This window comes from Oncorhynchus nerka, linkage group LG23 (assembly GCF_034236695.1).
Source record: "Oncorhynchus nerka isolate Pitt River linkage group LG23, Oner_Uvic_2.0, whole genome shotgun sequence".
Classification (NCBI taxonomy): Eukaryota; Metazoa; Chordata; class Actinopteri; order Salmoniformes; family Salmonidae; genus Oncorhynchus; species Oncorhynchus nerka.
This window is the reverse complement of record NC_088418.1, coordinates 51,276,127-51,303,129: the sequence shown is the minus strand read 5'-3', so window position 1 is coordinate 51,303,129 and position 27,003 is coordinate 51,276,127. Positions and strand designations below refer to the sequence as shown.

General features: G+C 45.0%; 2 protein-coding genes and 1 pseudogene across 3 annotated transcripts; 2 read left to right on the top strand and 1 right to left on the bottom strand.

Annotated features, from left to right (window-relative positions):
- Positions 1 to 43: 43 nt before the first annotated feature.
- On the bottom strand, positions 44 to 11,948 carry LOC115107012 (ETS domain-containing protein Elk-3-like). Of its 2 annotated transcripts, none has more exons than XM_029630331.2 (5): positions 11,660 to 11,943; positions 8,096 to 8,304; positions 2,985 to 3,758; positions 1,907 to 2,029; positions 44 to 913 (listed from the first exon to the last, which is right to left on the bottom strand). In XM_029630331.2, exons 2-5 carry the CDS (start codon positions 8,300 to 8,302, stop codon positions 818 to 820), a joined length of 1,200 nt encoding a protein of 399 aa, XP_029486191.1. In that variant the 5' UTR covers positions 8,303 to 8,304; positions 11,660 to 11,943; the 3' UTR covers positions 44 to 817. The 2 variants fall into 2 exon arrangements, with proteins under 2 accessions (XP_029486191.1, XP_029486192.1); XM_029630332.2 differs by having other exon boundaries at positions 822 to 946; positions 11,660 to 11,948.
- A 2,993-nt stretch (positions 11,949 to 14,941) lies between these two features.
- On the top strand, positions 14,942 to 21,513 carry LOC115107010 (host cell factor 2-like). Its single transcript, XM_029630324.2, has 16 exons — positions 14,942 to 15,194; positions 15,638 to 15,786; positions 16,013 to 16,176; positions 16,419 to 16,621; positions 16,833 to 16,917; positions 17,021 to 17,124; positions 17,336 to 17,560; positions 17,787 to 17,978; positions 18,262 to 18,326; positions 18,512 to 18,692; positions 18,780 to 18,829; positions 18,910 to 19,053; positions 19,218 to 19,403; positions 19,669 to 19,969; positions 20,072 to 20,144; positions 20,289 to 21,513. Exons 1-16 carry the CDS (start codon positions 15,005 to 15,007, stop codon positions 20,296 to 20,298), a joined length of 2,322 nt encoding a protein of 773 aa, XP_029486184.1. The 5' UTR covers positions 14,942 to 15,004; the 3' UTR covers positions 20,299 to 21,513.
- A 244-nt stretch (positions 21,514 to 21,757) lies between these two features.
- Positions 21,758 to 27,003, top strand: part of LOC115106114 (centrosomal protein of 83 kDa-like) — a 7,518-nt pseudogene continuing 2,272 nt past the window's right edge.

Below are 27,003 nucleotides of genomic sequence, written 5' to 3'. Positions count from 1 at the left end.
GGTGAAATTGCAGTAGCTGATGACACACACACACCAGATAAAATGAGTTGTATAGCAGTCAATGCTTCATGTTTATTTAAAACTGTAAGTCATTTTTACTTGACTCTCGAACAGCAAAACAAATAGCAAATCATTATGAGAATACATTTGTATCAATTCCTTTATAAAAAAAATTAACAAAGCTGTTACAAATAAGCTTTTGTTTAATATTGAACTGGAATTTCGTCTCAAAAAAAAAAAAGAAGCTTGAAAATAAAACATTTACATAACTCTTACGTTTGAGAAGGCACAGCCGGTACAAGGTGATAATGCTTAGTGTAATGCAATACAAAACCATAGAAAAACACTTAGCCAGAACAATACAACCAGGTTCACAGCCTCAGGTGAACATATCATCCACTATACAATGATATAAAGCGTTATAACCACGCCCTGTCTCTTATAAAGCGTTATAACCATACGCCAGACAAGGTACAATGCATGGAACAGCATTCTGAAGAGGATAAGTATGGGATAACTTTATTTTTTTTCAAGATGGATGAGATGAGGAAGTAAAAAAAAAAAACTCAACGAAACTAAAGAAGATGTATCTTCAAGTCAATGATATTGACACAGTTGAAGGCTGATCCAGTAGGTTTGCAGCAGTGTCCTGATATTTGCTGGCTTAACCTGATTTGGCCTCGAGTCCTGCTGTGTCGGGGTGCAGCATTTGAACTTGTGTGGACTGGGCCTATTTGTTCGGGTCGGGCCTGATTTTAAGCCTGTTTTGGTCCAGTTGGTAGAGTCCAGTAGAGTATGGAACTGTCCTCCAGGACGATCAGGACTTGTGTGGGCTGTGGGAGAGCAGTAGGGGGGAGGAGGTGTCCAGGCTGGACAAGGGGACTGGGATGGGCGCATTCAGCAGGGTGGGGAACTACAGACAGATGGACAAGACCGGTGAGATCCACTGTCAGGTAGGAAATGGCACACAATAAAAATGATGCACCACATATTATAGTGAGGTGAAGTACATTCATCTCTATCCCTAGTATAGTGTTATACATGTGTACTATTACTGCTAATGATAATTTTCTTTATAAAGAACTCTAGCCAGAACTCTAGGTAACTCTGGAGAGGCTGATGACTGGGTTTAAGAATCCCCTAAAATGGTGGCTGAGGTATTTTAACGCCCATCCCTACTGACGATGGGAGGAGAGGCACTTCCTGATGTGGGAGTGGGTGGGGCTCCTGACCCCCCCCCCCCCGAGCAGGAAGCTGCCCCCCCCCCACCCCTGTCCACACCAGAAAGGAAACATCTGTAGCTTATTTTGAAACCCATGCACACGGTGAATCACACACACACTTAAGTACAATCACAGTGAACCGCTCACACACACAGAACTAAATAGCGGTGGTGTCATGTGACTCTTGTTGTTGTTGTTGAGAAAATTAGGCTGTTTAGGGGATTCTTCTGTCTTAGCAAGGGTTGCAAAATTCAGGGAACTTTCAAAACATTTTCTGTTTTCCAGAAGTCCTGGATGGAGGACTACAGATTTACTGCTTATTCCCTCCTGGATCTGGGATCCTACAATCGGGATTTCGGGAAACCAGGGAATTTATTTGAGGTTCCCGGAATTTTGCAACCCAAGTCGTAGCTCAAACTTCTAACTCAGACTGTCAGCATTCACTATCCATCCTTTTTTTTACCAGTTCGAGTGGAGCCCTTTCCCTCTCAGCTCAGCACGAACAAGCAAATACTAAACTGTCCTCCCCTAACCCTTTGTCACCCATCCCACAACTTTCCTCTCTGTCCCTCCCTCTCTCCTCAACTCCCATCAGTCTTCACTCCAGGTGGTGTCATTCTTACTTTCTTCTCTCTCTTTCTTCTCTTTTAGAGAGAGTGTGTGTGTGTGTGTGTGTGTGTCACCTGGAACAGGGGTCCATGGCCCTGCAGGCGAGCGGGGCTCAGGGATCCTCCGGGACTCAGACTGCTCCAGAAATGGATACTGGACAGCAGGGGACTGGGGGTGAGGATGAGACCTGAGGGAGTCTAGAGGGGGAGAACAAAGAGTTTATGGAAAGAGTGAGATGTCAATTTGTTAAATGTTCTGTTGGTGTTTTTATTGGTGATCTGTAAAATGATCTAGCCGAGTATGAACACACAGCACAGAGGTTTAATTTCTCCCTGTGGTTATTCAGTCCTGCTGCGCTGGCACTGTTTGTTTTAGTAAAACACTGGAACTAGGAGGGGAGAGGGCTTCATACCCTGCTTTGGGGGAGACTGGGGGAGTGAATTGGGAACTCTTGAGGTCACAGAACTTGGAAAACTAGGTTTGAGCTGAGAAGCTACATATGACATCAATTTCTCCCTATCGCTCTCTCTCCCTGACTTCATTTCTCTGTTAAAGGGGGGTTGTGTTTATGTGGGTAAGGAATGATGTATGCTATTTTAATGTGTTGTTTTGTTGTGGCCCAATAAAGAGGAGTTCTAGATTCTCTCTCCCTCTCTCTGTATCCGTGGTATTAAAACAGCCCTTACCTTACGACGCGATTCAAGAGATTTAGGAACATATGGCTTCACTTAGACCTCCCCACCCCCCCTTCTCTCTCCCTTCCCACCCTCCCTTCTCTCTCCCTTCCCTTCTTTGCACTCTCTCAACTTACCTCTCTCCCTCCCTCTCTCCTCCTTACTAGTCTCGCTCCCCACCCTATCCCTCTTTTCAGCTTACCTCTTCCACTCATTCCCTCATTTCCTCTCTCCGTCTTTCCTCAATAACTCTCTCTTACCTCCCTCCCTCTCCTCGCCCTACCCTGCTTCATGGTAAGGAAAGGACAGACCGTTCCAGAGAGACTCAGGGATAAGTCCAGATAAGTCATGTATTTTCCCCCAATGTCATTACACACATAAATCAGCACGTACACACACAGAGGGCGAGGGTGGAGCGAGTGTATGCGTTTGTGTTCAGGGCTAACCTGGGAAAAGACTGAGTGAGGGTGGTACTGACCTGTGCAGTGAAGAAGGCTGGTGTTAGGGACCCTGAGGGCAGTGCAGGACTGTTGAGGGCGATAGATCCGATGTCATTGGCTGTCAGGAGCAGGGAGGGTGCAGATATCTCCAGGCCTTTTGGCTTCCTGGTTTTTGGCGGGATGCTATTGGCTAAGCCCCTCTTCTCTGGCGTGGGTGTGACCTGGCCACGGTCTCTGTGACCAGATGATAGGTTAAGGGGTTGAGCACTCTGCTCTGATTCATCAGTCTCAGGGGCGGGGCTCCGTGCCCTCCAGAGTGCGTGGGTGGGGCTGTGTGATGGGGAGGAGGAGCAGGACGAGGAGTAGGCTAGCCTTGGGGAAGGTTTGGACAAATAATAGCCCTCGTTTGAGGAAGGGGGCGGGGATGAAGGCAGCGACACCACCGGCAGTGCCCCGTCCTTATGGCTGCGGTTCTGAACAAAGCGAATCACTGTGCCACTGTCATCATGGTGATCATGTCGAGGCTCCACCTTGATTGGCCGGAGCAGATCAGGGGGGCGGAGGAGGTCCTGGGGATGCTGGAGGGAGCTGACAGTAAAGGAGGAGTAGAGTCCTGAGTGGAGGTACTCGTTCCTCCCTGGGGGGCCGCCCCTCATCCCCTCCTCATCCCCCTCTCCCTCTGACAGGGCCCCACCAATCTCATCACACCCCCGCACACCCATCTCCACTGCCGCGGGGTCCATCTTCAGGATCTCCGGAAAGGACACAAATTTGTACACAAACTTCTGGCCAATCACCTTCTTGATGATGTTCTGGAGAAGAGGGGAGGAGTTGAAGCATCATATGTTATACAGTGTAATGTTAACATGCATGCCATGATATATGGTGGTTTGACCTGTAGAATTGGTACAGACATGTTCATGCTGTGTTGAGGTATTTGGTATTTATGAGGATCCCCATTAGCCGCTGCAAAAGCATCAGCTACTCTTCCTGGGGTCCACATGAAACATGACATAATAGATAGTACAGAACATTATTTGTTAAGGACTGAAATACATATCAGTACATTAACACAATATCTAGGTCTAATACATAATACAGTGCAAATTACAATACAATATATTTAAAATGGCTGTGTCTTGTCATAGTCCCTTTTGTGCAGTAAGGTGTAATTTCTTCTTTTTTTACTGGGTTTAGTGCTAGTTTGAGTTACCTGGGGTGGCAGAGAGTTCCATCTAGTCATGGCTTTATCTAATACTGTGTGTTTCCCAGCCTCTGTTCTGGACCTGGGGACTGTGAAGAGACCTCTGGTTGCATGTCTTGTGTTGTACTGCTGAGTGTCTGAACTGTGTGACAACTGCTTGAGTAGTTCGGTACCTTCAACATATCAATACCTCGCACAAAGACCAATAGTGATGCAGTCAATCTCTCCTCAACTTCCCGTCTGTGCACATTCAAGTGTGATACATGCTGCCTTGTTCTGGAACATCTGCAATTGACCTATGTCCTGCTTTGCTGCCCATGACCACACAGCTGGGCAGTAGTCCAGGTGCGACAAAGCTAGGGCCTGTAGGACCTGTCTGGTCGACTGAGAAGTCAGAGCAACGCCCTATCATGGACAGACCTCTTCCCATTTTAGCAACCATTGAGTCTATATGTTTTGACAATGACAGCTTGCTATCTAGGGTTACACCCAGCAATTTAGTCTCTTCAACTTGCTCAATTGCCACATTACTCAATAAGATATCTAAATTAGGTTTCGCACTGAGCAAGTGATTTGTCCCAAAAACTATGCTTTTTATTTTTGAAATATTTAGCAACAGCCTATTGCTAGTTACCCTTTCTAAAACTGACTGGTTCTCTATGTTAAGTGTCTCAGTTATTTATTTGACTGTTGTAGCTAGAGGTCGACCGATTATGATTTTAACGCCGATACCGATTATTGGAGGACCAAAAAAGGGCGCTACCGATTAAATCGGCTGATTTAAAAAAATATATATATTTTTGAAGTGAAGAGTTGCTTTATTTAACTTAATATCATACATCAATAAAAATCAATTGAGACTCAAATAAATAATGAAACATGTTTGGTTTAAATAATGCAAAAACAAAGTGTTGGAGAAAGTAAAAGTGCAATATGTGCCATGTAAAAAAGCTAACGTTTAAGTTCCTTGCTCAGAACATGAGAACACATGAAAGCTGGTGGTTCCTTTTAACATGAGACTTCAATATTTCAAGGTAAGAGGTTTTAGGTTGTAGTTAATATAGTATTTATAGGACTATTTCTCTCTATACCATTTGTATTTCATATACCTTCATATACCTTTGACTATTGGATGTTCTTACTGTAGTATTGCCAGTGTAACAGTATAGCTTCCATCCCTCTCCTCGCCCCTACCTGGGCTCGAACCAGGAACACAACGACAACAGCCACCCTTGAAGTATCGTTACCCATCGCTCCACAAAAAGTGCAGGGCAAGGGGAACAACTACTCCAAGTCTCAGAGCGAGTGACGTCACCGATTGAACCGCTATTAGCGCGCACCCCGCTAACTAGCTAGCCATTTCACATTGGTTACACCAGCCTAATCTCGGGAGTTGATAGGCTAGAAGTCATAAACAGCTCAATGCTTGAAGCATTGCGAAGAGCTGCTGGCAAAATGCACGAAAGTGCTGTTTGAATGAATGCGTACGAGCCTGCTGCTGCCTACCATCGCTCAGTCAGACTGCTCTACCAAATATCAAATTATAGACTTAATTATAACATAACACACAGAAATACAAGCCTTTGGTCATTAATATGGTCGAATCTGGAAATTATCATTTAGAAAACAAAACGTTTTATTTCAGTGAAATACGGAACCGTTCCGTATTTTATCTAACGTGTGTCATCCCTAAGTCTAAATATTGCTGTTACATTGTGCGAACTTCAATGTTATGTCACAATTACGTAAAATTCTGGCAAATTAGTTCGCAACGAGCCAGGCGGCCCAAACTGTTGCATATACCCTGACTCTGCGTGCAAGGAACGCAAGAGAAGTGACACAATTTCACGTGGTTAATATTGCCTGCTAACCTGGATTTCTTTTAGCTAAATATGCAGGTTTAAAAATATATACTTCTGTGTATTGATTTTAAGAAAGGCATTGGTGTTTATGGTTAGGTACAGTCATGCAACGATTGTGCTTTTTTCGCAAATGCGCTTTTGTTAAATCGTCCCCCGTTTGGCGAAGTTGGCTGTCTTTGTTAGGAAGAAATAGTCTTCACACAGTTCGCAACGAGCCAGGCGGCCCAAACTGCTGCATATACCCTGACTCTGTTGCAAGAGAAGTGACACAATTTACCTAGTTAAAATAAATTCATGTTAGCAGGCAATATTAACTAAATATGCAGGTTTAAAAATATAGACTTGTATATTGATTTTAAGAAAGGCATTGATGTTTATGGTTAGGTACACATTGGAGCAACGACAGTCATTTTTCGCGAATGCACACTGCATCGATTATATGCAACGCAGGACACGCTAGCTAAACTATGAATATTGTCAACCATGTGTAGTTAACTAGTGATTATGATTGATTGTTTTTTATAAGAAGTTTAATGATAGCTAGCAAGTTACCTTGGCTTCTTACTGCATTCGCGTAACAGGCAGGCTACTCGTGGAGTGCAATGAGAGGCAGGTGGTTAGTGCGTCGGACTAGTTAACTGTAAGGTTGCAAGATTGATTCCACGAGCTGACAAGGTAAAAATCTGTTGTTCTGCCCCTGAACAAGGCAGTTAAACCCCCGTTCCTAGGCCGTCATTGAAAATAAGAATGTGTTCTTAACTACTTGCCTAGTTAAATAAAAGGTGTAAAAAATACAAATATATATATATTTTTTTTTAATCGGCCACATCGGTGTCCAAAAATACAGATTTTCGATTGTTAGGAAAACTTAAAACCGGCCCTAATTAAATCGGCCATTCCGATTAATCGGTCAACCTCTAGTTGTAGCCGACGTGTATGCTGTTGAGATGTCAGCGTACATAGACACACAGGCATTAGTCAAGGTCAGTGGAAGGTAATTTGTAAAAATAGAAAACAATGGCCTTAGCCGGCTGCCCTGTGGTATACCACACTCAACTGAATTTGCATGAGAGAGGCTTCCATTAACAAAGACCCTCTGTGTTCTATTAGGTAACTCTCAATCCATAATAAGGCAGAGGATGCAAATAACACCTACATTTTTTTAGCAATAGGTTATGATCAATGATATTAAAAGATGCACTGAAGTCTAACAAAGCAACCCAATATTCTTACTGTCAATTACTTTCAGCCAACCATCAGTCATTTGTGTCCATGTAGAGTGCCCATCACTGTAAGCATGCTGAAAGTCGGTTGCTGAAAGTATTTTTCTGCAAAATAACTATTTGATCAAATGTTTTTCCAAAAGTTTGCTAAGCACATGTAACAAGCTGATTGGTCAGCTGTTTGAATAATTAGAGGGTCCTGCTATTCTTGGGTAGCAGAATTACCTTTATCTCCCTCCATGTCTGAGGGCACACAGTCTTCCAGGCTTAAATTGAAGATGTGGCAAACGAGTCACAATGTATTCCGCTACCAACCTCAGCAGTTTACCATCCAGGTTGTCGGTACCAGGTGGTTTGTCCTTATTTATAGATAGCAACCATTTTTCACCCTTCCACACAGACTTTGTGGAACTCAAAACTACAGTGCTTGCCTTTTCATTATTTGGTCCATTATACATAAATAGGAAGACTCAGCATTTGTTGTTTGGATGTCATACCTAAATTGGTAATCTTGTCAACAACAACAAATATTAAAGTGGTTGGCAATATCAAAGGGTTTTGTGATGAACAAGCCATCTGCCTTAATGAAGGAAGAAGACGAGATTTGCTTTTTTGCATCAAATATCATTAAAGTTCTCCAGAGCGTTTTACTATCATTCTTTTATACAATTTATCTTAGTTCCATCGTATAGTTTATTTTAAATGGTGTTTAGTTACATGATTTCTCAATTTACTGTATGTTTGTGAAGGGTTTATACCATGTTGGTGTACCTGGTCATCCGTGTTGTACCTGGTCATCCGTACCAGCAGGTGTGTGTTTGGTGTTAGTGTAGTGCCAATGTAATCTATGGGAGGTGTACCTTGTCATAGTAGTAACGCAGCGCACGGCTCAGCTTGTCATAGTTCATGTTGGTCTTGTTCTTCCTCAGGCCCCACAGCTTGGCCACCTCTTCGGACTTGAGTAGTTTAAACTCCCCGTCGTCAGACGTCCAGCAGATCAGGTGCTTGTGGCTCTGGTCCAATAACAGCTGCAGCAGGAACTGCCACAACGTGATGGCACTCTCCATGACTGGAGAGAGAGGGAGAAAGAAAGAGGGGTTACACTTGCACGGCATGTAAATCGACGAACACACATTCTAACCCTCAAGTACAAAAGCCTCCCCCATGTCCCGCCCCCAACCAAGAAGGCATTTCCTGCACCATAAAAGCCTACCCATAAAGACACAAAACACACCAACAACACATTTAGATCATCACTACAGCAGACACTGGAGTCATAGTATTTCGCTACTCCTGGCATCATGTGCCAGATCCGGTGCCAACCAATGTACTGTCTATAGACATATGTATGCCTATGAGGCAAAGTGCCAGCCAGCGACATCATACATCTCATATTACAATATGTTGAAGTGGGGAATAAAAGCCATTACTGCATATGTAATGAGACACACCAGGGGCTATGTAAAACTTTCACTCGCTGGAGCGCTTGGCTGGCTGCCCAAATGATAAGAAGACGGGCCAACACAGCAGCTCTTTGTGAATGAGGGGCTGCCTGGCAGCTTTAGTACATCAGACAAGTCAGAGAAGCTTGTCCACTCAAACTCTATGCCACTCCACTAACACGCATGCACACTCAGTTACTTGCACACACTCATACGCTGTGCTTTGACTGCGTGCTTCGTAGTAGTAATTATGTTTCATTATAGGTCAAAATAAAGAGTTCAAGTGTGTGTGCTTGTGTCAGAGTTCAGGGACTTGGTGCTGCCAACTATGGCCAGACGGGTGGAGCTAGGGATGTTTCCGTGGTGATAAAAGAGGACGTGGTCAGTGCCCCTCTGCCAAGACAGGCCACAGCCCAACGACACTATTTACCTTGACTTCACTGTCCGTCTGTCTCTCACTCCACACAGACAACTTTCTGTGCATCTCTCTCTCTCTCTCACACACACACACATACACACATGCCCCAGACACAAGCTTGCCTGTTTGAAAATACCGAACAGAGAATCCTGCTTTCCCTCCTCCTCCACCTCCATCCCTCTCAGTGGGAGAGCGACCATCCAGGAGAGGAAAAAGGTGAATACCCCCTCTGTCTCTGTTTCCTGAGGAGGTCTCCTGTGTGTGTGTGTGTGCATGTTTTTGTGTATGGTAGGGATGTGTGGGTGTGTGTATGTCTATAGTGTGTCTGACCATAAAGCTGTCTAAATGAGGACTTCCTCTCATTCTGCTACAGGGCGTCTTCCCGGGGAAAGGCCAGTCCCAACTCAAAGGTAGGAATTCCTGTCACCGGGAACCATCGGAAACACAGAGACCTCACAGATGAGACAAATGGACGGGTTTCCTCCTCGCCTCGCTCTGGTACAGCAACACACAACACCCATTTCCTATTCCACAACAACATATGGAGAATGCATTGCATACATGTATGTACTCTGGGTCTCCCCCAGAACATGCTGTGGCACTTGTCATCTCCCGTCTGGATTACTGCAACTCGCTGTTGGCTGGGCTCCCTGCCTGTGCCATTAAACCCCTACAACTCATCCAGAACGCCGCAGCCCGTCTGGTGTTCAACCTTCCCAAGTTCTCTCACGTCACCCCGCTCCTCCGCTCTCTCCACTGGCTTCCAGTTGAAGCTCGCATCCGCTACAAGACCATGGTGCTTGCCTACGGAGCTGTGAGGGGAACGGCACCTCACTACCTCCAGGCTCTGATCAGGCCCTACACCCAAACAAGGGCACTGCGTTCATCCACCTCTGGCCTGCTCGCCTCCCTACCACTGAGGAAGTACAGTTCCCGCTCAGCCCAGTCAAAACTGTTCGCTGCTCTGGCCCCCCAATGGTGGAACAAACTCCCTCACGACGCCAGGACAGCGGAGTCAATCACCACCTTCCGGAGACACCTGAAACCCCACCTCTTTAAGGAATACCTAGGATAGGATAAAGTAATCCTTCTCCCCTCCCCCCTTAAAAGACCTAGATGCACTATTGTAAAGTGGCTGTTCCACTGGATGTCATAAGGTGAAAGCACCAATTTGTAAGTCGCTCTGGATAAGAGCGTCTGCTAAATGACTTAAATGTAAATGTATGATGTATTAGGGATTTAGTCTTTGATGTTCCATAGAGACAAGGGTTAACAAGCCAAGCTCAGACACAAAGCAGCAGGGTCTGTTCATTTGGGGATATCCGTAGCAATAGTAAGGAAACATGCAACTCTGCATTGCCTGATAAACACGGGATTGGTGCAATTAAAAACACTGTCATCATAGATTTACATCTGTTTTACTGCAGCATTGAACATGTCCACGTTATTTAGTTGTACTGTGGGATGATAGGCCCACAGCTGAGTGTCTCTCCACCTGGACAGGTGCACACACTCTACATGTAGCTTTTGGTAGGGATTATTTATTTTGTTGATACGGAGTTTGTAAGTCGCTCTGGATAAGAGCGTCTGCTAAATGACTTAAATGTAAATGAGTTTCTAGTATCTTTAGAGACAGTGCTATGACATAGAGAGAGAAATTATACAGCTGGTCCTCTGGATATGCTTCTCCAGTATCGACCAAACGGAAACCCGTTATGAGCTCTCTGTGGGGGGATTACTTAACCATGACTAAATGTGCTCTCTTCCTGCGCACTACCAATGGAAAAACCAACGAGCCACTGCGCTACGCGTTCCTGTCGCTAGCACGTACTGTACAACCAACAGTGACTTCATGAGACGTCATAGGCTATATAATGCCTCTGGTCGCTGTATCGTACCAAACGCCGTATATAGACGCTCTGGAGTATGGGTTATCATCCGTGGAACGCCGGGCTCGGGTTTGTGCAGAGCCTGGAACACTCAAACGGGTCTTTGTTTGCCCCATGACTCATTTTCAAGATGTTGTCTGCTGCCAGTTTCAATCCGGAAGCGCATGGCAATTAGTCTGTAGAGTCCAGACAAACCAGAAAGTCTACTAGAGTTGTTAAAGGGCCATGAGCGCATTTTCACACCAACAGCTAATTGGAGTTGCCAAATGCATCACAAACAATAAATTGCGCGAGAAAAGCAGACTAGAGCACCGTGACAGACCCGAGCGATTTGAGTTTGAATAACGGAGTAGCCCAATGTTAGCAAACATCAAAACGAAAATAAACGTAACTTTTTATGGCGTACTTATATGAATAGAAGGAAACACATACCTTTTACGCAAATGTATACATGTGTGCCAAGATAGCGTAACAAATCGCGGATATGCTACCAGCATCTATCGACTGTCGTCCCCTAAATTCCAAGTTCATTGTGATGACACGAGTTATATCATATTTCCAAACTATATTTTCTGGTACAGAGTTCACTTCTAAGTCATCATCACTCAAACTCAGTGACTATCCTGGTTTAATAAAGTGAATATGAATATCATAGATAAGCATGCCTCCACATACCCTGGTGTTGGACGTCTGCTTTCCTTCTGTATATGTTTTTAAAGAGAATTCCGTATAATGCGCTGGTTTTCCATTCTGATGCCGTCTGAGCTGCGGGACTCGAGACTGTAAGGGGATCCGGAGGTTTTTTTCTTCTACAGAGCAGGAAGTCGGAGCGCGCAGACAGAGAGCCGGCTCACTTCCTCTCGCGCATTATTCCCCAGGCTCTCGGCCGTCTGTGTAAACACGCTTTTCCTCCTCTTTGCGCACACACACGGTAATATTGTAATTCTGACTACTTACTGGCCCAACTGACGTCACCTTCTTGGCCAGCAGCTGGAGGCGTTCGTGTTCCTTCCTCCACACACACACACACACTCTGACTGCTCTCTCTCTCTCTGTGTGTGGTGAGATGATGGATAATTTTAAGGATAGCCTACTTCTTGAAATTGAATGCAACAACTAGCCCCTTTCCATAATTTGATGTCAATGAGATTTCACACACACACACACACACACACACACACACAGAGAGAGAGCAGTCAGAGTGTGGATCTTACATGGATCTGATTAAATCCTGGCCTTAGTGGAATAAAGTGATGTGATTATGTTTGTGTTAATGAGAAAATGCAATAAGTAGACTTATGTGTGCACGTGAGTTTGTGTGTGTTGGGAGTGGATCCACTTTTCCGGTTTCATGCATGGATTTCCTCTCACTGACAGGAAACCGTAGCTCACAAAACATATGCAGTCACATAGGTCAGTAGCCTACAAATGGCGGGCCTTAGGGTTCCTGACCCGCCCTACTGTAGTTTACCTCCTTGTCCAAATTTAAAATATTGAAATATGAATAAGAATTTATTTGACCGAGGCGCACCCTGACAGAAAGATGCATCAATCTCAGAAAAAGCATCCGAGCAAGCTAAACTAAACAGTTTGTAACCAAGAAATTATAGTATTATATATTATTTATGTCCAGACAGCATCAGATACATGGGCTCCTGTTGACAATGCTTCGGTTGAAATTTGCATAAAGTAGAGGGGGAGCTCAACTTTTTCTACCGCTCCTCTAGCAGGGTTCTCGCTGCTCAACTTCCCACAATCCCCTGCACATCTCTCTGTGTGTTCTCGTTGAAAATGAATGGGGGCGGACTTCTCCTGCCGAATTCGTTGCTGGTGAAAACCTTCAGACCAGAGGGGCGCTGTTTTGCTCGCTCGGATGCTTTCTCCAGTGAGAGAGAGGAAGAGGCGAAGCCCAATGCGTTTGTATGGGCATAATTTGCAGACCTCAGTTTATAGCCTGCCTTCCCACCTTTGGGACGGTAACTCCCATTGTTAGGGCGGAGACATGAACATCTCGACATTATATACAGACTCTTTTGAATTGGAAAGGAAAGTTGGCGAATGCACAGTGCACTGTTAGCATGATGGCTTCCACTAAAGTAAATGGATGTTTTTCCTAAATTATTTCATTACGCCTGTCTAAATAAAATTAAGGTAGACCTACGCATATTTGGGAAGCCTGCAATTTGGGCAGCGCGCATGGCAATGGGCCTAGTTGATTGAGTTGCGGCTGTCAGTGAAAAGCATCTAAAATATGTGTGAAGATAATGTGTGTTGAGTATCATTTAAAATGTTGCATGGGGGGGGGGGGGTAAAGATATGGAATGTCTCTTCATTGTGTGAATTGTTTGCCCTTTAAATGTGTATTTTAATACATTTCCCAGTATGTCGCCAGTAGTCCTAATAAATGTACCGTTAATTGCGCATGATTTTGTTACATTCATTTATATTAATGCATGTATTAATTACAGTCATTTAGCCTACGGTTCTCATTCTCTGCTTGGAAACGTTGTTTGCATAGTTCACAACCTGCTGACTTACCTAGTTAAATAAAGGGTAAATATTTGAGCAGTGGTGACCTGTTGTTCAGGGCCGGTGCGGCAAAGCCCCACCTGTTTTGAGCCCCACATTTTTTGCACCCAAATGTTATTTTGGCATAAATGTCACATATCAGTTTGCAAACAATGTAAAAAAAATATATATATATTATTGAGTTAATAAAGCCGCATACAAACATGGTCTCTTTTTTTCTTGAGTAAGGCTGCTCCAAAATGTAGGTGTGTCAGCCTAGCTCAGTGCTTTCTGTGGTGGTGGGGCAAGCCAGTCGAAAATACAGATCGTTGCGCTGTGATTGGCTCAGTGTTCTGTAATTGATGGGGACACTACGTCACCGCCGAGTGTAAGGGTAGAGATAGAAAATTCCAGCCCCTTGTGTGCTGCCATAGAGTTACATTAGAAGTGCCCATCCACGAAGGCTGAAGGTCATTGGCCACAGATAAAATGATGTCAAATCACATATCTACAGGAGCTTTGATTGGTCAACATCATACTTTCAAAATCTTAGCTAGCAGTCATCTTCATGAATCAAGTCAAACATCTACTGCAAATCCTTTTTAATCCTTGTCAAATTAAGATAAATAATGAAGAGAAATTATAGATAAAACATATCAGTGCTCAACAAGTTGGAAATCTCAAATTCAACCATAAGTGGTTTGGAAGGAATCAGTGGCTTACAGCAAGTATTGCCAAGCAATCATTAGCCTGATATTCAGTGGAGTGGCTGTGCGGTCCCAAGTCTAAGATGAATGGTTTCTTTCTCTAGTTAGTGCAATTAATGTATTGTTTAGTGTTGTGTCTTTGCTGGCATGCATCCCAACACACTCAACCAACATATTACTACTTTACTCTAAAATTATCTAAATGTTTCTCTCTAAACAAGTGAATTATTTATCTTAAGGCTTTCTTAGATCTATATATTTTTTTAAATATAGAAGTAACTTCATTGGAATATATTTACACATTTTTCAAAATTTCAATGCATGTGTCTCTACACGCATACGCACGCACAAGCACACTTTTAAAATAGAGGTTCTCTAAGAACAATTGTGGATCTTCTCCACTTACATCATATGAGGCCGGGGAAAGAGTGTTTTGGGATATTTATTGAATGTTGTATTACCAGTACCTAATGCAGACAAAGTAGGTCAAGGGTATAAGTAGAGGACAAGGAGTAAAACTAAAATCAAACGTTAAACTCTCAATTTATTGAGTGCCTCTTTCTGGCATTTCGGCAAGCCTAAAGTTGGTAGGATGTCAAAACTGAATTTGTGTAGTTTAGAAATCACTTCGGAAATACAAATCCACAAATTGGATTTAACACCCATTAATTTCGATACAAAAAATTGCAACTTCCTCTGTTTAGTATTGCACTTCCGGTGAAGGGGACAACGCGAGAGTTTTCCACCTCGCTCCGCCTATTTCTCTCTGGTAACAACAAACAGCGCCAAACTGCTGTAACCGTTAATGGACCGAACTCCGGTGTGTTGCGTTCCTGACGGAACAATGGACCCTTTATGGAAAAAAGTCAACTCATTTACTGGACCTATTCCCCGGTCAAGACACGGACACCGAGCAGCGGCTATTCGGGAACTTATTATCGTGTTTGGAGGTGGAAACGAGGGGATAGCGGAGGAGCTCCATGTTTACAACACCGGTAGGCTAACGCGTTAATGAACGCTAGCTAATGGATGCTACACATTTTGTGTTTGAGAAGTGAGCTAACTTAACTATTTGGTTTTTCTAGCGATCTGGTGCGACTAATATGTTAATGCCTTGAATTTTCACAAACATTCCCTGAAGCTAAGCAGCCAGCTTGCTTACTTGGCTAACGTTAGCTAGCGAAGCTAACCAAATGTATATATACTGTCTATGGTTGTTATCAGATGTAGTTTCTGTGTAGAATAGCTAACTTAGCTAGCATACAATTGATGTGGAACAGATGATCACTTGAGAATCTCGAGGCCATGTAGCTAACAAACAAACAATTGTCGACTTAGCTTTTATAAGTTATATTGCGTAATTATGGTCACACAGTGCATTATGATCGAGTAAACATGAGTTATTCTCAGGTGATCAGATCTCTGGCCCTTTGTCTAGTCTCTAAGCAGTGGTTTCTCCCAGCGGTGAGAGGGGACATCCCTCCAGGCTGTGCTGCCCATGGGTTTGCCTGTGAGGGAACCCGCATCCTGGTCTTTGGCGGCATGGTGGAATTTGGCAAATACAACAACAGCCTGTACGAGCTACAGGTGAGGCTCTTGCACTCACTTGCGTCTTCTGTAATAAACATCCTCTTGTCATGTTTTATGCATAAGGTGAAGGGTGTGCTGCAGAATTGTCATTCACAGACCTGTAGCTCTGATGGAAGGTCTTCACAAGTACAGCATCTTTCCCCCTTAGATTGTACAGTAGATTGTATGTAGTCACTCGGATGGATAAGATGCCATAGTTGACCTCTGACCCTTTGTCAATCAGGCGAGCCGCTGGCTGTGGAAGAAGCTGAAACCCAGGCCACCAAAGAATGGCATGCCGCCCCCATGTCCCCGCCTCGGACACAGCTTCACCCTCATTGGGAACAAGTGCTACCTGTTCGGGGGACTGGCCAATGACAGTGAGGACCCCAATGGCAATGTCCCAAGGTATGGAGCTATGTATATAGCTCCAACAGTCTCCAACACAGCTTCTCTAATCAGGGTACTGAGGGTTGTGATAATCATAAGAAACCTTAATGCTTGCTCTGTCACTAATGATGTTCTCATCTAGCCTGGACCCAGATCTGTTTGGCCACACCAATGACCATAGAAGTTGGCAAGACCGCATAAACAGATCTGGGACCAGGCTAGTTCTCATTCCACTGGCTCTCTCTGTTTTCTCTCTGCAGGTACCTAGATGACTTTTATGAGCTGGAGCTGCAGTCAGTGTCAGGGGTGAAGGGTTGGAACATTCCAGATACTAAGGGTGTGGGTCCGTGGGCTCGAGAGTCCCACACCTCGGTGGCATACACTGGGACAAGCTCCCCCAAACTCTACATCTTCGGAGGGATGAGAGGCAGTCGCCTTGACGACCTCTGGCAGCTTGACCTCGGTAACCTCATCTCAGTCTACTAACATGCTTTGATGAACCACAATCTGACCACAGCACTTTGAATGAACTAATCTCCTTGGTGTGAATTCAGGTTGCTGTAACCAACCTTCCGTTTCCATAAACCGCAACCTTGCATTTGTGTTTGTGGCAATGAACTGATTGAAGTGAGGTAATCTAACTGGCTCTCCACTCTCTTCTGTCTGATCTTTAGAATCTATGACATGGTCTACACCTGACACTAAAGGACCCCTTCCTCTACCCAGAAGCCTTCACTCTGCCAACGTTATAGAAAACAAGTAATGGAAATATGTATTTTGTGTGTGCTGTATATGTTTGTGTGGCATCATGGATGTTTGCCTAATATGTTTGTTTTTTTTTGCTTTGCCTCTGTGTGGGAAGGATGTATGTTTTTGGGGGATGGGTCCCTGTTCCAGAGACAGACAAACCTAACGCCCTGGGAGCTGAATGGATATGTACCAACTCCTTATCCGTGCTCAACTTAGGTCAGTATCATACATCATTATTACAAGCTCATCACTTAGGGTATCTGGCTGGTCACATAACAGGCATTCCATTTAAATTCATATTATGAGAATCATCACATTGAATTGAACCCAGTAAGGTTAAATCAATCAAATGTATGTATAAAGCCCATTTTCCATCTGCAGAAGTTAAAGTGCTTAAACAGTTTACCCCTTTTCCTGTTGATATCAGACACCATGACATGGCAGAGCCTAGGCCCGGATCAGCAACAGGGGCAGACCGTGAGCCAGGGTGACCAGGAAGATCCCCAGCCCAGCAGCGGGGGACCCCGAGCCAGGGCCGGCCACTGTGCTGCCTCTGTCGGCTCCCGCCTCTACATCTGGAGCGGCCGTGACGGCTACCGGAAGAGCTGGAACTACCAGGTGTGCTGCAAGGACCTGTGGTATCTGGAGACAGGTGAGAAGAGAGACAAGGATACTATTAATATCAGCATATGTCTTATTACTGTCGCTCAAAATGTGCTGCAGCGTCATACCATCTTTAAAGCATATTTGTATATATTTTTAAAAACCTTTATTTAACTAGGAAAGTCAGTGAAGAGTGTATTTCTCATTTGTTCACACTTGCTATCTGCAAGGCCATTTTGCTGCTACAACCTAACTGTGACTTGTGGTGTTTTCAGAGCGTCCATCCACCCCAGCAGCAGTACTACTGGTCAAGTCCACCGTCAACATGCTCCATGTGGCCTGGCGCCCCCTACCTGCAGCAGAGTGTTACATCCTCCAGCTGCAGCCCGTCTCCCCCTCCAACACCCCAGCCAACCCCACTGTCCGACCCAGCACAGATGGCCAGGAGAGGAACCCCCAGGACCAAGGTGAGAGGAGAAATCTACCTGCTGCTCACACACAACCAATCAGAGACCATTAATTTGAATAGGAATGACAACAGGGAATTTCACATGGCCTTCAGAGGAGTTCTGTCTGATGCCAAACAATTGGCTTTGAAAGTGGTTTAGAAGCAGAAGCCTTTGTCCAGGGCCATCTGGTCCACTCTCAAGGCCAGGGTTGACGCCTGTACTGGGCCAGGGTTGAAGGTTGAAGCAGGCTAAGAAGAGGCATATATGTAAAGCTATGCTTGATGTGCTCTTTTTCCTCCAGATGTCCAGTCAGCTCAGGTCCCAGACGACCCCACCTCACAGGAAGCCCAGAATACATCCCAACAGGTCAGATGGTGACCCTTATACCCATATCCAGTTGTCTTAGCTACAGTGCTGGGAAAGTGCTATATTCAGATGGTGTTAGTACTGCCATTGAGACCGTAACAGCTAAGCTAAATGTTACATCCATATTTTGTTAATGCTACATTGACTGACACTGAATATTGCGGTCTCTTCACCTTGCATGCCAGGAGGTGGCTGCAGGGCAGAAGGTGACTCCCATGGAAGTGTCAGAGGCTGTTCGAGACTCCCATCCAGAGGGAGAAAGTGATGCTAGTGGAAAAACACACTCCGGGTCCTTTGGACAGGAGGGTGACCCCACAAAAACCTCCCAGCGCTCGGACACAGTGGCGAGCAGTGAGCACCAGCCAGGTAACAGCATGGACCCCAAGCTAGCTTTTTACTAGTATGGTTTGAATATCATCGGCATAATCAATGACAATCCTTCCTCATTCACAGGACAAGAACCTGACAGCACTTCCTCAGATCCCAACACTGTCAAATGCAAGGTAGGATTAGAATACTAAGGAAGTTATTCATTTGTCTACCACAGAGACTGAAGGAAATAATGCCTGTCTGTGCCCTGTAGGTATCTGGTGAGAAATTAGATGAGTCTGAGTGGTTTGATGCTGGAGTGTTCAAAACTCTGTTCTCTGAGGTTACCCACTACTACCTGCCACCTGAAAATGACATTATTTCCACCATCTACAGCAGACCCACTAACACTAAAGAGGTAAGCCACATCTTGGTTTGAATCTTAAATGACAGTATATAATGAAAAACATGCCCCAGAATGTGTGCAGATAACATGCAGTAACCATCTTCGGGTAGCAGTCATTTTTGTTAATTTGTCTCTAATCTGTTTATTGATTTCCCAATTTGACACACACCACACAGATTAATTTGCAGGGGCCTCAGGACTATGAGTGGAGGGAGAAGCAGGAGCTGTGTCCAGGTGTAGCGTACAGGTTCAGAGTAGCAGGCATCAACAGCTGTGGTCAGGGAGACTTCAGCCCTGCCAGCGAGTTCAAAACTTGCCAGCCCGGCTTTCCCGGAGCGCCCTCAGCTGTCAAGATCACCAAGGTACAGTACACTCCTACAGCCTACTTTACACACAGAGAAGCTTACTGATGAGGGGTGTAAATGAGGCCAAGCACACTAACAGAATGTGCTGCCAGCATTCGTTATTGTTCAACAGAGGCTTCAGAGAGCTCACATGGGAGATTGTGATTTCTTTCTGCCTTTCTAGTTCCGCAATATATTTCTAGTTTTATCAAATGTGTATCATTGTTTCATCTCAATTAGCTGTTTTTCCTCTCATCCTTTATCCACCAACCCCCTCCCCCAGGCTAATGACTCTGTCCACATCACGTGGGACTCCCCCACCTCCCCGTCAGGTAAGATCCTGGAGTACTCCATGTACCTGGCGGTGAGGAAGAGCCGGTCCAGCAGCAGCTCTGAGCGTCCTGGCCAGCTGGCCTTCATCAGGATCTACCGCGGCACCAAGACCTCTTGCACCGTCAGCCCCGCCCACCTGGCCAATGCCTACATCGACAGTTCCGCCCCCAACCGGCCAGCTGTCGTCTTCCGCATCGCGGCCAAGAACGAGCAGGGCTACGGGCCCGCCACACAGATTCGCTGGCTACAGGGTATGCGGCAAGACGGGTGGGGGGGTGTTACTCTAGTACTCTAGTGGCATACTGACTGTCACAACTGAGTGGTCTCTAACCATGGGCTCTGTCTCCTTTCAGATGCCAGTAAACTCAAAGCCTCATCACAACCAGATGGCAGCCCCACAGAGGCAGAACAAGAGGCAGCAGACAGGTGAACAAGCTCTGCTCTCATCTGACTAAACATTCGGAGAAGGTTTATATGAGATGAGTTGTCCCTTGCCGTTGTCAGGCTTGCTCTTTTTAGAGTTTGATGTTAGAGGACTTATTGTCGTTTTTTTCTCCTCGTGTCTTGCAGCTCAGGTTGAAGATGGACTGCCAGACGCTTGCCGATACCCAGGAAAGATGATGTAACTAGTCAGAGGGCATGACTACTTTCCAACCCGAGCCATGTCCCTCACAAAAAGGCTGTACAGAACTTATAGATTTTTAAGTTATTTTGTATGTTTTTTCTAATTGTTGTACATAACTGTTGCGTGTGTTAATTTCCACCTGTCATTTGACCACACTGTATTACATTATAGTGTACAAAAAGTTGTACTTCCATTAGTATTTTTGAAGTTAAATAGATAACTGATGTTATGACCAGAGAATTTCCCCTCTTGTCAAACAGACAAGGAATGAATGTGCCTTAGTGTATGAAGGGGTTTTGAATGGGGATGATGATCAACTGGCCAGTGACTGCTTCACTATAATTAACATGTAGCAAACTTGAATAGTAGTGCGATATTTTGTGTGTTTATAATTTGGGCCAAGTCGATGGTTGTATTTCAGCCTCAGCATGCAGAAGTGTTTTTGTTAAGTATAACATGATTCCAACACAACACTTCTTTACATGCCTTGTGGGTATGGAATGTGAGGGATTGAGTCCATCAATTTGTTGTTCATTTACTATTTCATATTTATGGATACTGTTATTATCCTTTATTCAATTGTCTTTATTTTTATTTTGTAGCCATAGGAAGTAAGCCATGCGTTTATCTTAAGCTATCCATACTTCTGTTAATACATAAATACAGTGATTAACACTACCTTTCCTCTCTTATAGCACTGTAGCTCACTATGCAATGTTGGAAATCACTAGGTTTCTTTAGGCCGCTCATTGAATTTACAAATTGAATTGTAGATTTGATCCAGACATTAATTCCATCTGATTCCAAAGCTACTTAGTATGGCAAAAGCAAAGATGCATATGATTCAAATATTTTTGTTGTTGTTTGAAACTAACTTTTTTTTTTTTTTTACCATATGTTACTCAGTGAGTATGTAGCCTAGATCTCATTTTTGTTTTGTTAATATGAGCTCATTACAGGAGAGAATTGTTTTAACGTTCCTGTTTTGTTACAGGGTTGTATTGAAAAATAATCCGGGCTGCATGACTATGTTATCCCTGTACTCTTGGTAGGTGTATGTTGTACAGTGTGTCAAAGGAGAACCTAGAACATTGTTGGCTTTTGTTAACAGTCCAAATGTGGTTAAAATACACCAATAAATACAACTGGTCATGACAATCTGCTAATGAGCATTGACTGTGTGTGTGTGATCATTGTCTGAAATCAGGTCGTCATTGGCATCAGTTATTTAACATCTACCGGTAAATTTCAAAATACACCGCAAAACATTTAGTTAATTTGTGAAAATGGATCAAACTGAAAACTTAAATTCATTGCAGCAAGTGTTCAGGACTCACGAGCACTTTTCCAAGAGCTTATGTAATGTTGCCATTTAACCACATGGGGCTAAAATTGAAGTAGAGTTCAGATAAATCTCCCAGGATTCCATGTCGAGTTCAAGAGGTAAGCAACGATCGAAACAGTGCATATTATTATCGCTAAAGTAAGTGGTAGCATTCTAAATTGTGCCCAAGAGCTAGCTTGGTAACTGATTTGACGTTGTTCAGTGACCAGTTAGCACGCAAGCGAACTATCTAGTTGGCTAGAACCGTGGGAGTTAAAGCGCCACTTTCGAAAAGAGTGGCACTAGTTATTTCTCTAGATGACTGGCTAGCTACTGATGACAGCTTAGATATCTGTGTCTTTGCTATTTGTTTTTGTACGACAATGATCAGCAAAACACAGCTGTTACGCTATCAAGTATTAACGTTACTCACCACTGTCAGTACTTGCATAGTCCGGGTAAGACAGTCAGCTGAACTGTTTAGTGTGCAGTGCTGGGACTGTTTGTCTTTGCTGGATCGCCTTGCCTGTATTTAGTACGTGTGACATCCAGTCTTTTGTTATTTGAGTAGCTAGCTACATTTTATCCAGTGTGGGTGGGGTGCTTGAGATGAGGCCAAGATGTCTAGTACAGTATTTGTAATCATCCCTCCCTTGACCACGGGTATCCACAACAGAAAGTGGAGAAATCACTTGAGACCGAGGCTGTGTAGTTACCTGAGCGGTTGACATTTACACAAATAGCTGGGGAATTTAGAACTACCATGGTAACAACTGCAATTTGCCCCATCCCACCTGTCATAACATCCTTTCAACATCAGTCTTTACCATGTCCGACCTGCAAACAGAGGAGAGCAGTGCCCGTCTCTTCCATTTTGAAGTTGGTTCTGTTTTATCATTCATTTTGTTGAGCTAAAGCCTTTGTGGCTATAAAGAAGTGGATCGTGCTTTGATGTCAATCTTTCTTACTAATGATGTATTTGAAAAGGGATGGAGTGGAACAACCCACAGCTCTCGCTTTCCCTAACCTTATTCTTCTCTCTTGCTATATCCGTCCATCCAGTAGGGGTGAGATGAACCCCTCTGCCCTTGCTCAGTCTGCCCCCCTGCTCCCATGCCTGGACCCTGGAGGGACGGTGAAGCTGGGCGGGGGGGGCGACGGCGACACGGAGCTGCAGAAGATGCTGATCGATGAGCGGATGAGATGTGAGAACCACAGGATCAACTACCAGACTCTCAAGGCTGAACATACCAGTTGGTAACCCTGGAGAAGTGTGTGTAATACCATGATACTGATAGTGTGTGTGATGTGTTCACATTTAGTCAATAGAAAACACACCTACTGACCTATGACTACTGTAGTGTATCTTTGTGTATGGCAGTGTTTCTGTCTTCTGTGCCAGTGTGTACAGCAGTCGGTTTGTTTTGTAAGCTGCTGACCCCCCAGCGGCTGGAGCTGTTGAGGGCCCAGGTGCAGCAGGAGATGGAGGGGCCTGTCAGAGAGCGCTTCAACAAACTGGAGGGGGTGAGCCTCGCGCCCCAGAAGACTTCTGTCTGTTCTCTAATGCTATTTACTGTTCTCTAATGCTATTTACTGTTCTCTACTGCTATTTACTGTTCTCTATTGCTATTTACTGTTCTCTAATGCTATTTACTGTTCTCTAATGCTATTTACTGTTCTCTAATGCTATTTACTGTTCTCTACTGCTATTTACTGTTCTCTACTGCTTCAGACTACCTTTAACCAACTCCGGGCTGCCTCTGCTTCTGTTTTTTTAATGCTTTGTACTGCTTCTATCCAGCCTCAGTTGCTTTGGATAGCTTTTTAACTTATTCTCACACTTTAGTTCCACCGTGCTCTCGAACTGTCACAGCTGTAACTGCTATCTTCACAGCAACTGCGTGAGAACTAAGTGTTGAATGTTTTTGAGGGCAGGGATGGGTGGGCCATCACACTTAAACGGTCAGATTATTGAGAATGAAAAAACAGTACATCCGTTCAAAGTCGACTTTCTCTTTTTCTGTTTCTCCTCCTTGACTCTAACCAGCCCTCTTCTCTGTTCCTTGCAGGAGACTGAGGAGTACAGGTCTGAGTATAACAATATAGTATGACTACACCTTCCTGAAGTCTGAATTTGACCACCAGAGAGAGGAGAGCGCTCGCATACTGGAGGAGAAGATCCGCTTTGATGCTGAGGTGTGTGTAAGACATAACGTTTTTAATGTGAGGTCTGATACAGAATGTTTGTCTTTTGATATACACTACATGACAAAAAAGTATGTGGACACCTGCTCGTCGAACCATCTCATTCCAAAATCATGCGCATTAATATGGAGTTGGTCCCCCCTTTGCTGCTATAACAGCCTCCACTCTTCTGGGAAGGCTTCCCACTAGCTGTTGGAACATTGCCGCAGGGACTTGCTTCCATTCAGCCACAAAAGCATTAGTGAGGTCGGGCACTGATGTTGGGCGATTAGGCCTGGCTCGCAGTCTGCGTTCCAATTCATCCCAAAGGTGTTCGATGGGGTTGAGGTCAAGGCTCTGTGCAGGCCAGGCCAGTTCTTTCACACCGATCTCAACAAATCATTTCTGTATGGATCTCGCTTTGTGCACGGTGACATTATCATTCTGAAACAAGAAATAGCCTTCCCCCAAACTGTTGTCACAAAGTTGTAAGCACAGAATCGTATAGAATGTCATTGTATGCTGTAGCATTAGGGGCCTAGCCCGAACCATGAAAACAGCCCCCAGACCATTATTCCTCCTCCACCAAACGTTTACAGTTGGCACTATGCATTGGGGCAGGTAGCGTTCTCTTGGCATCCTCCAAACCCAAATTAGTCCGTCAGACTGCCAGATGGTGAAGCATGATATTTCACTCCAGAGAACGTGTTTCCACTGCTCCAGAGCCCAATGGCGGCGAGCTTTACACCACTCCAGCCGACGCTTGGCATTGCGCATGGTGATGTTAGGATTATGTGCGTCTGCTCGGATGTGGAAACCCATTTTATGAAGCTCCCGATGAACAGTTCTTGTGCTGATATTGCTTCCAGAGGCAGTTTGGAACTCCATGGTGAGTGTTGTAACCGAGGACAGACGTTCTTTTACGCGGTCCTGTTCTGTGAGCTTGTGACCTACCGCTTCGCAGCTGAGCCGTTCCTGCTGAGCTGCTCCTAGATGTTTCCACTTCACAATAACATCACTTACGGTTTACCGGGGCAGCTCAAGCAGGGCAGTAATTTGATGAACTGACTTGTTGGAAAGGTGGCATCCTATGGCGGTGCCACGTTGAAAGTCACTGATGCCTTCGGTAAGGCAAATTTATTGCCAATGTTTGCATGGTTGTGTGCTCGATTTTATACGCCTTTCAGCAACTAGTGTGGCTGAAACAGCCAATTCCACTCATTTTAAGGGGTGTCCAAATACACAAAAAGTATGTATAGACATTGCTCTTCTGATATGTTGTGTGTTCAGGTTTCACGTCTGGAAAGGGACAGAGCGGAGCTGATGGCCCAGTATCAGGGCACAGACCCGTCGAGAGACTGTAAACGCATTGAGTCTCTGCTGAGAGAGAAGGCCCAGCTCCACCTGCGTCTGAAGGGCCTGGAGGCTGACGTGGCTGAGCTCCGGGCCCAGAGGGACAACTCTGGCCAGCAAGCTGAGAACGTGCAGCACATCCAGGTCCGCCAGTTCGCAGAATCCCAGGCTGCAGCCAATTCACTGGAGGTAAGAAACTTGTGGTCTCTGTCTGTCAATCTTGAACTGTTATTGTCACTATGAATATTAAGCTACATGATGAAATATGTCTGTTGGAGTAAGTCCTAACTTAGGTAGAATGACTACTCTGTGCTTGGTTTGATTTGTGGAATAATTCATAATTTGATTGTGTTTTAGGCAGAGAGGCAGTCACTGCGCCTGCAGTTGGAGCGTCTGGGGAGCGAGTTGCAGCTGAGTCATGAACAGAACACCCAGCTGACCGGCAGACTACACAAGGCTGAGCGAGAGGTCAACACTCTCACCAGACAGGTAAGTACCTATGTGATCCTTAACCTCTAACCCCAGAGATCATCAGCTGTATTTCTAAATGGCAGATGCTCTTATCCAGAGTGACTTACAGTCCCCACCATAACCCCTTATATCAATAGGTTGCTGTGTGCTCATGCCAGTTTCTCTGTTTCTTTCAGATGGAGGACGAGGCACTCTCACAAGCTGGAGGTGGCCAATGTGAAGCCGGAGTGTGCCAGGTCTAGAGGGGAAGTGGAGAGGGAGAGAGACTCACTACAGGGCCAAATGGAAGGAAGCTCCGCAAATAACCTCTGTGTGTTTTGATCATACATGTACTGCACATCACTCTCATTTTAGTCTGGTAACTTAACTCTTTCCTTCCAGTCTCTCTCCTTTTGACTCCAACTTTTTCTCTCTCTCCCCCCCTCCTTCCTTTCTTCTCTGGCTGTCTGTCAGGTATGCAGTCTGATGTGGAGGTGTTGAAGGGGACGGTGGAGAGACAGAAGTAGGTGCTGGCTGAGAGGGAGGGGGAACTCGTCTGGAGGGTGCAGGCCGCTCGCGACGAGGAGTTCCACAAAACAGCCACCGTGCACGAGGAGAAGTAGGGCTCGCTCTCTCTCACACACACTGTCTCAGATTACTTTGATGAAGTTGTGTAAATCGATCTTGTGTGTGTCACAGGAGGTTGGTGGTGCCTTATTTGGGGAGGGTGGGCTCGTGGTAATGGCTGGAGTGGAATAGTATAAAACACATGGTTTCCAGGCGTTTGATGCCATTCCATTTGCTCCATTTCAGCCATTTTATAAGCCGTCCTCCCCTCAGCAGCCTCCACTGGTGTGCGTGTGTATATAATGAGGTGTGTGTGTGTGTGTGTTCAGGTTGGTGCTGTAGGATCGTCTGGCTGAGCTGGAGCAGCAGAGGGCGCTACAGGATGCTGCTGGTCACACCCAGAAAGAGGAGTGTGAGGAGCGTCTCCATGGCGCCCAGCTGGGGGAGGAGTCTGCCCGTAAGGAATTGCAAAACCTCAGGTTAGTAAGAGGTGTTGCTTTACCTGTGTATAGTATGCATTACTAATATATTTCATATAAATGTGTGTTAATGACCCTGTGTATGTTGCGCGTGTCAGGACTAAACTGCAGGAGCAGGGCTCTCAGCTGGAGGAAATGGAGACACAGAAGACAGATAATGCTGATCTGAGACGGGTACTAAGCTGCCTGAGGCTCAGCGCCTGACTGACATTCAGTTTGTATTGCCCTTTCAACATTGATTGGCTGATGTAAATGCCCTATGTTAAAGTTAATGTCCAAACAACATTGAGTTGACCACGTACC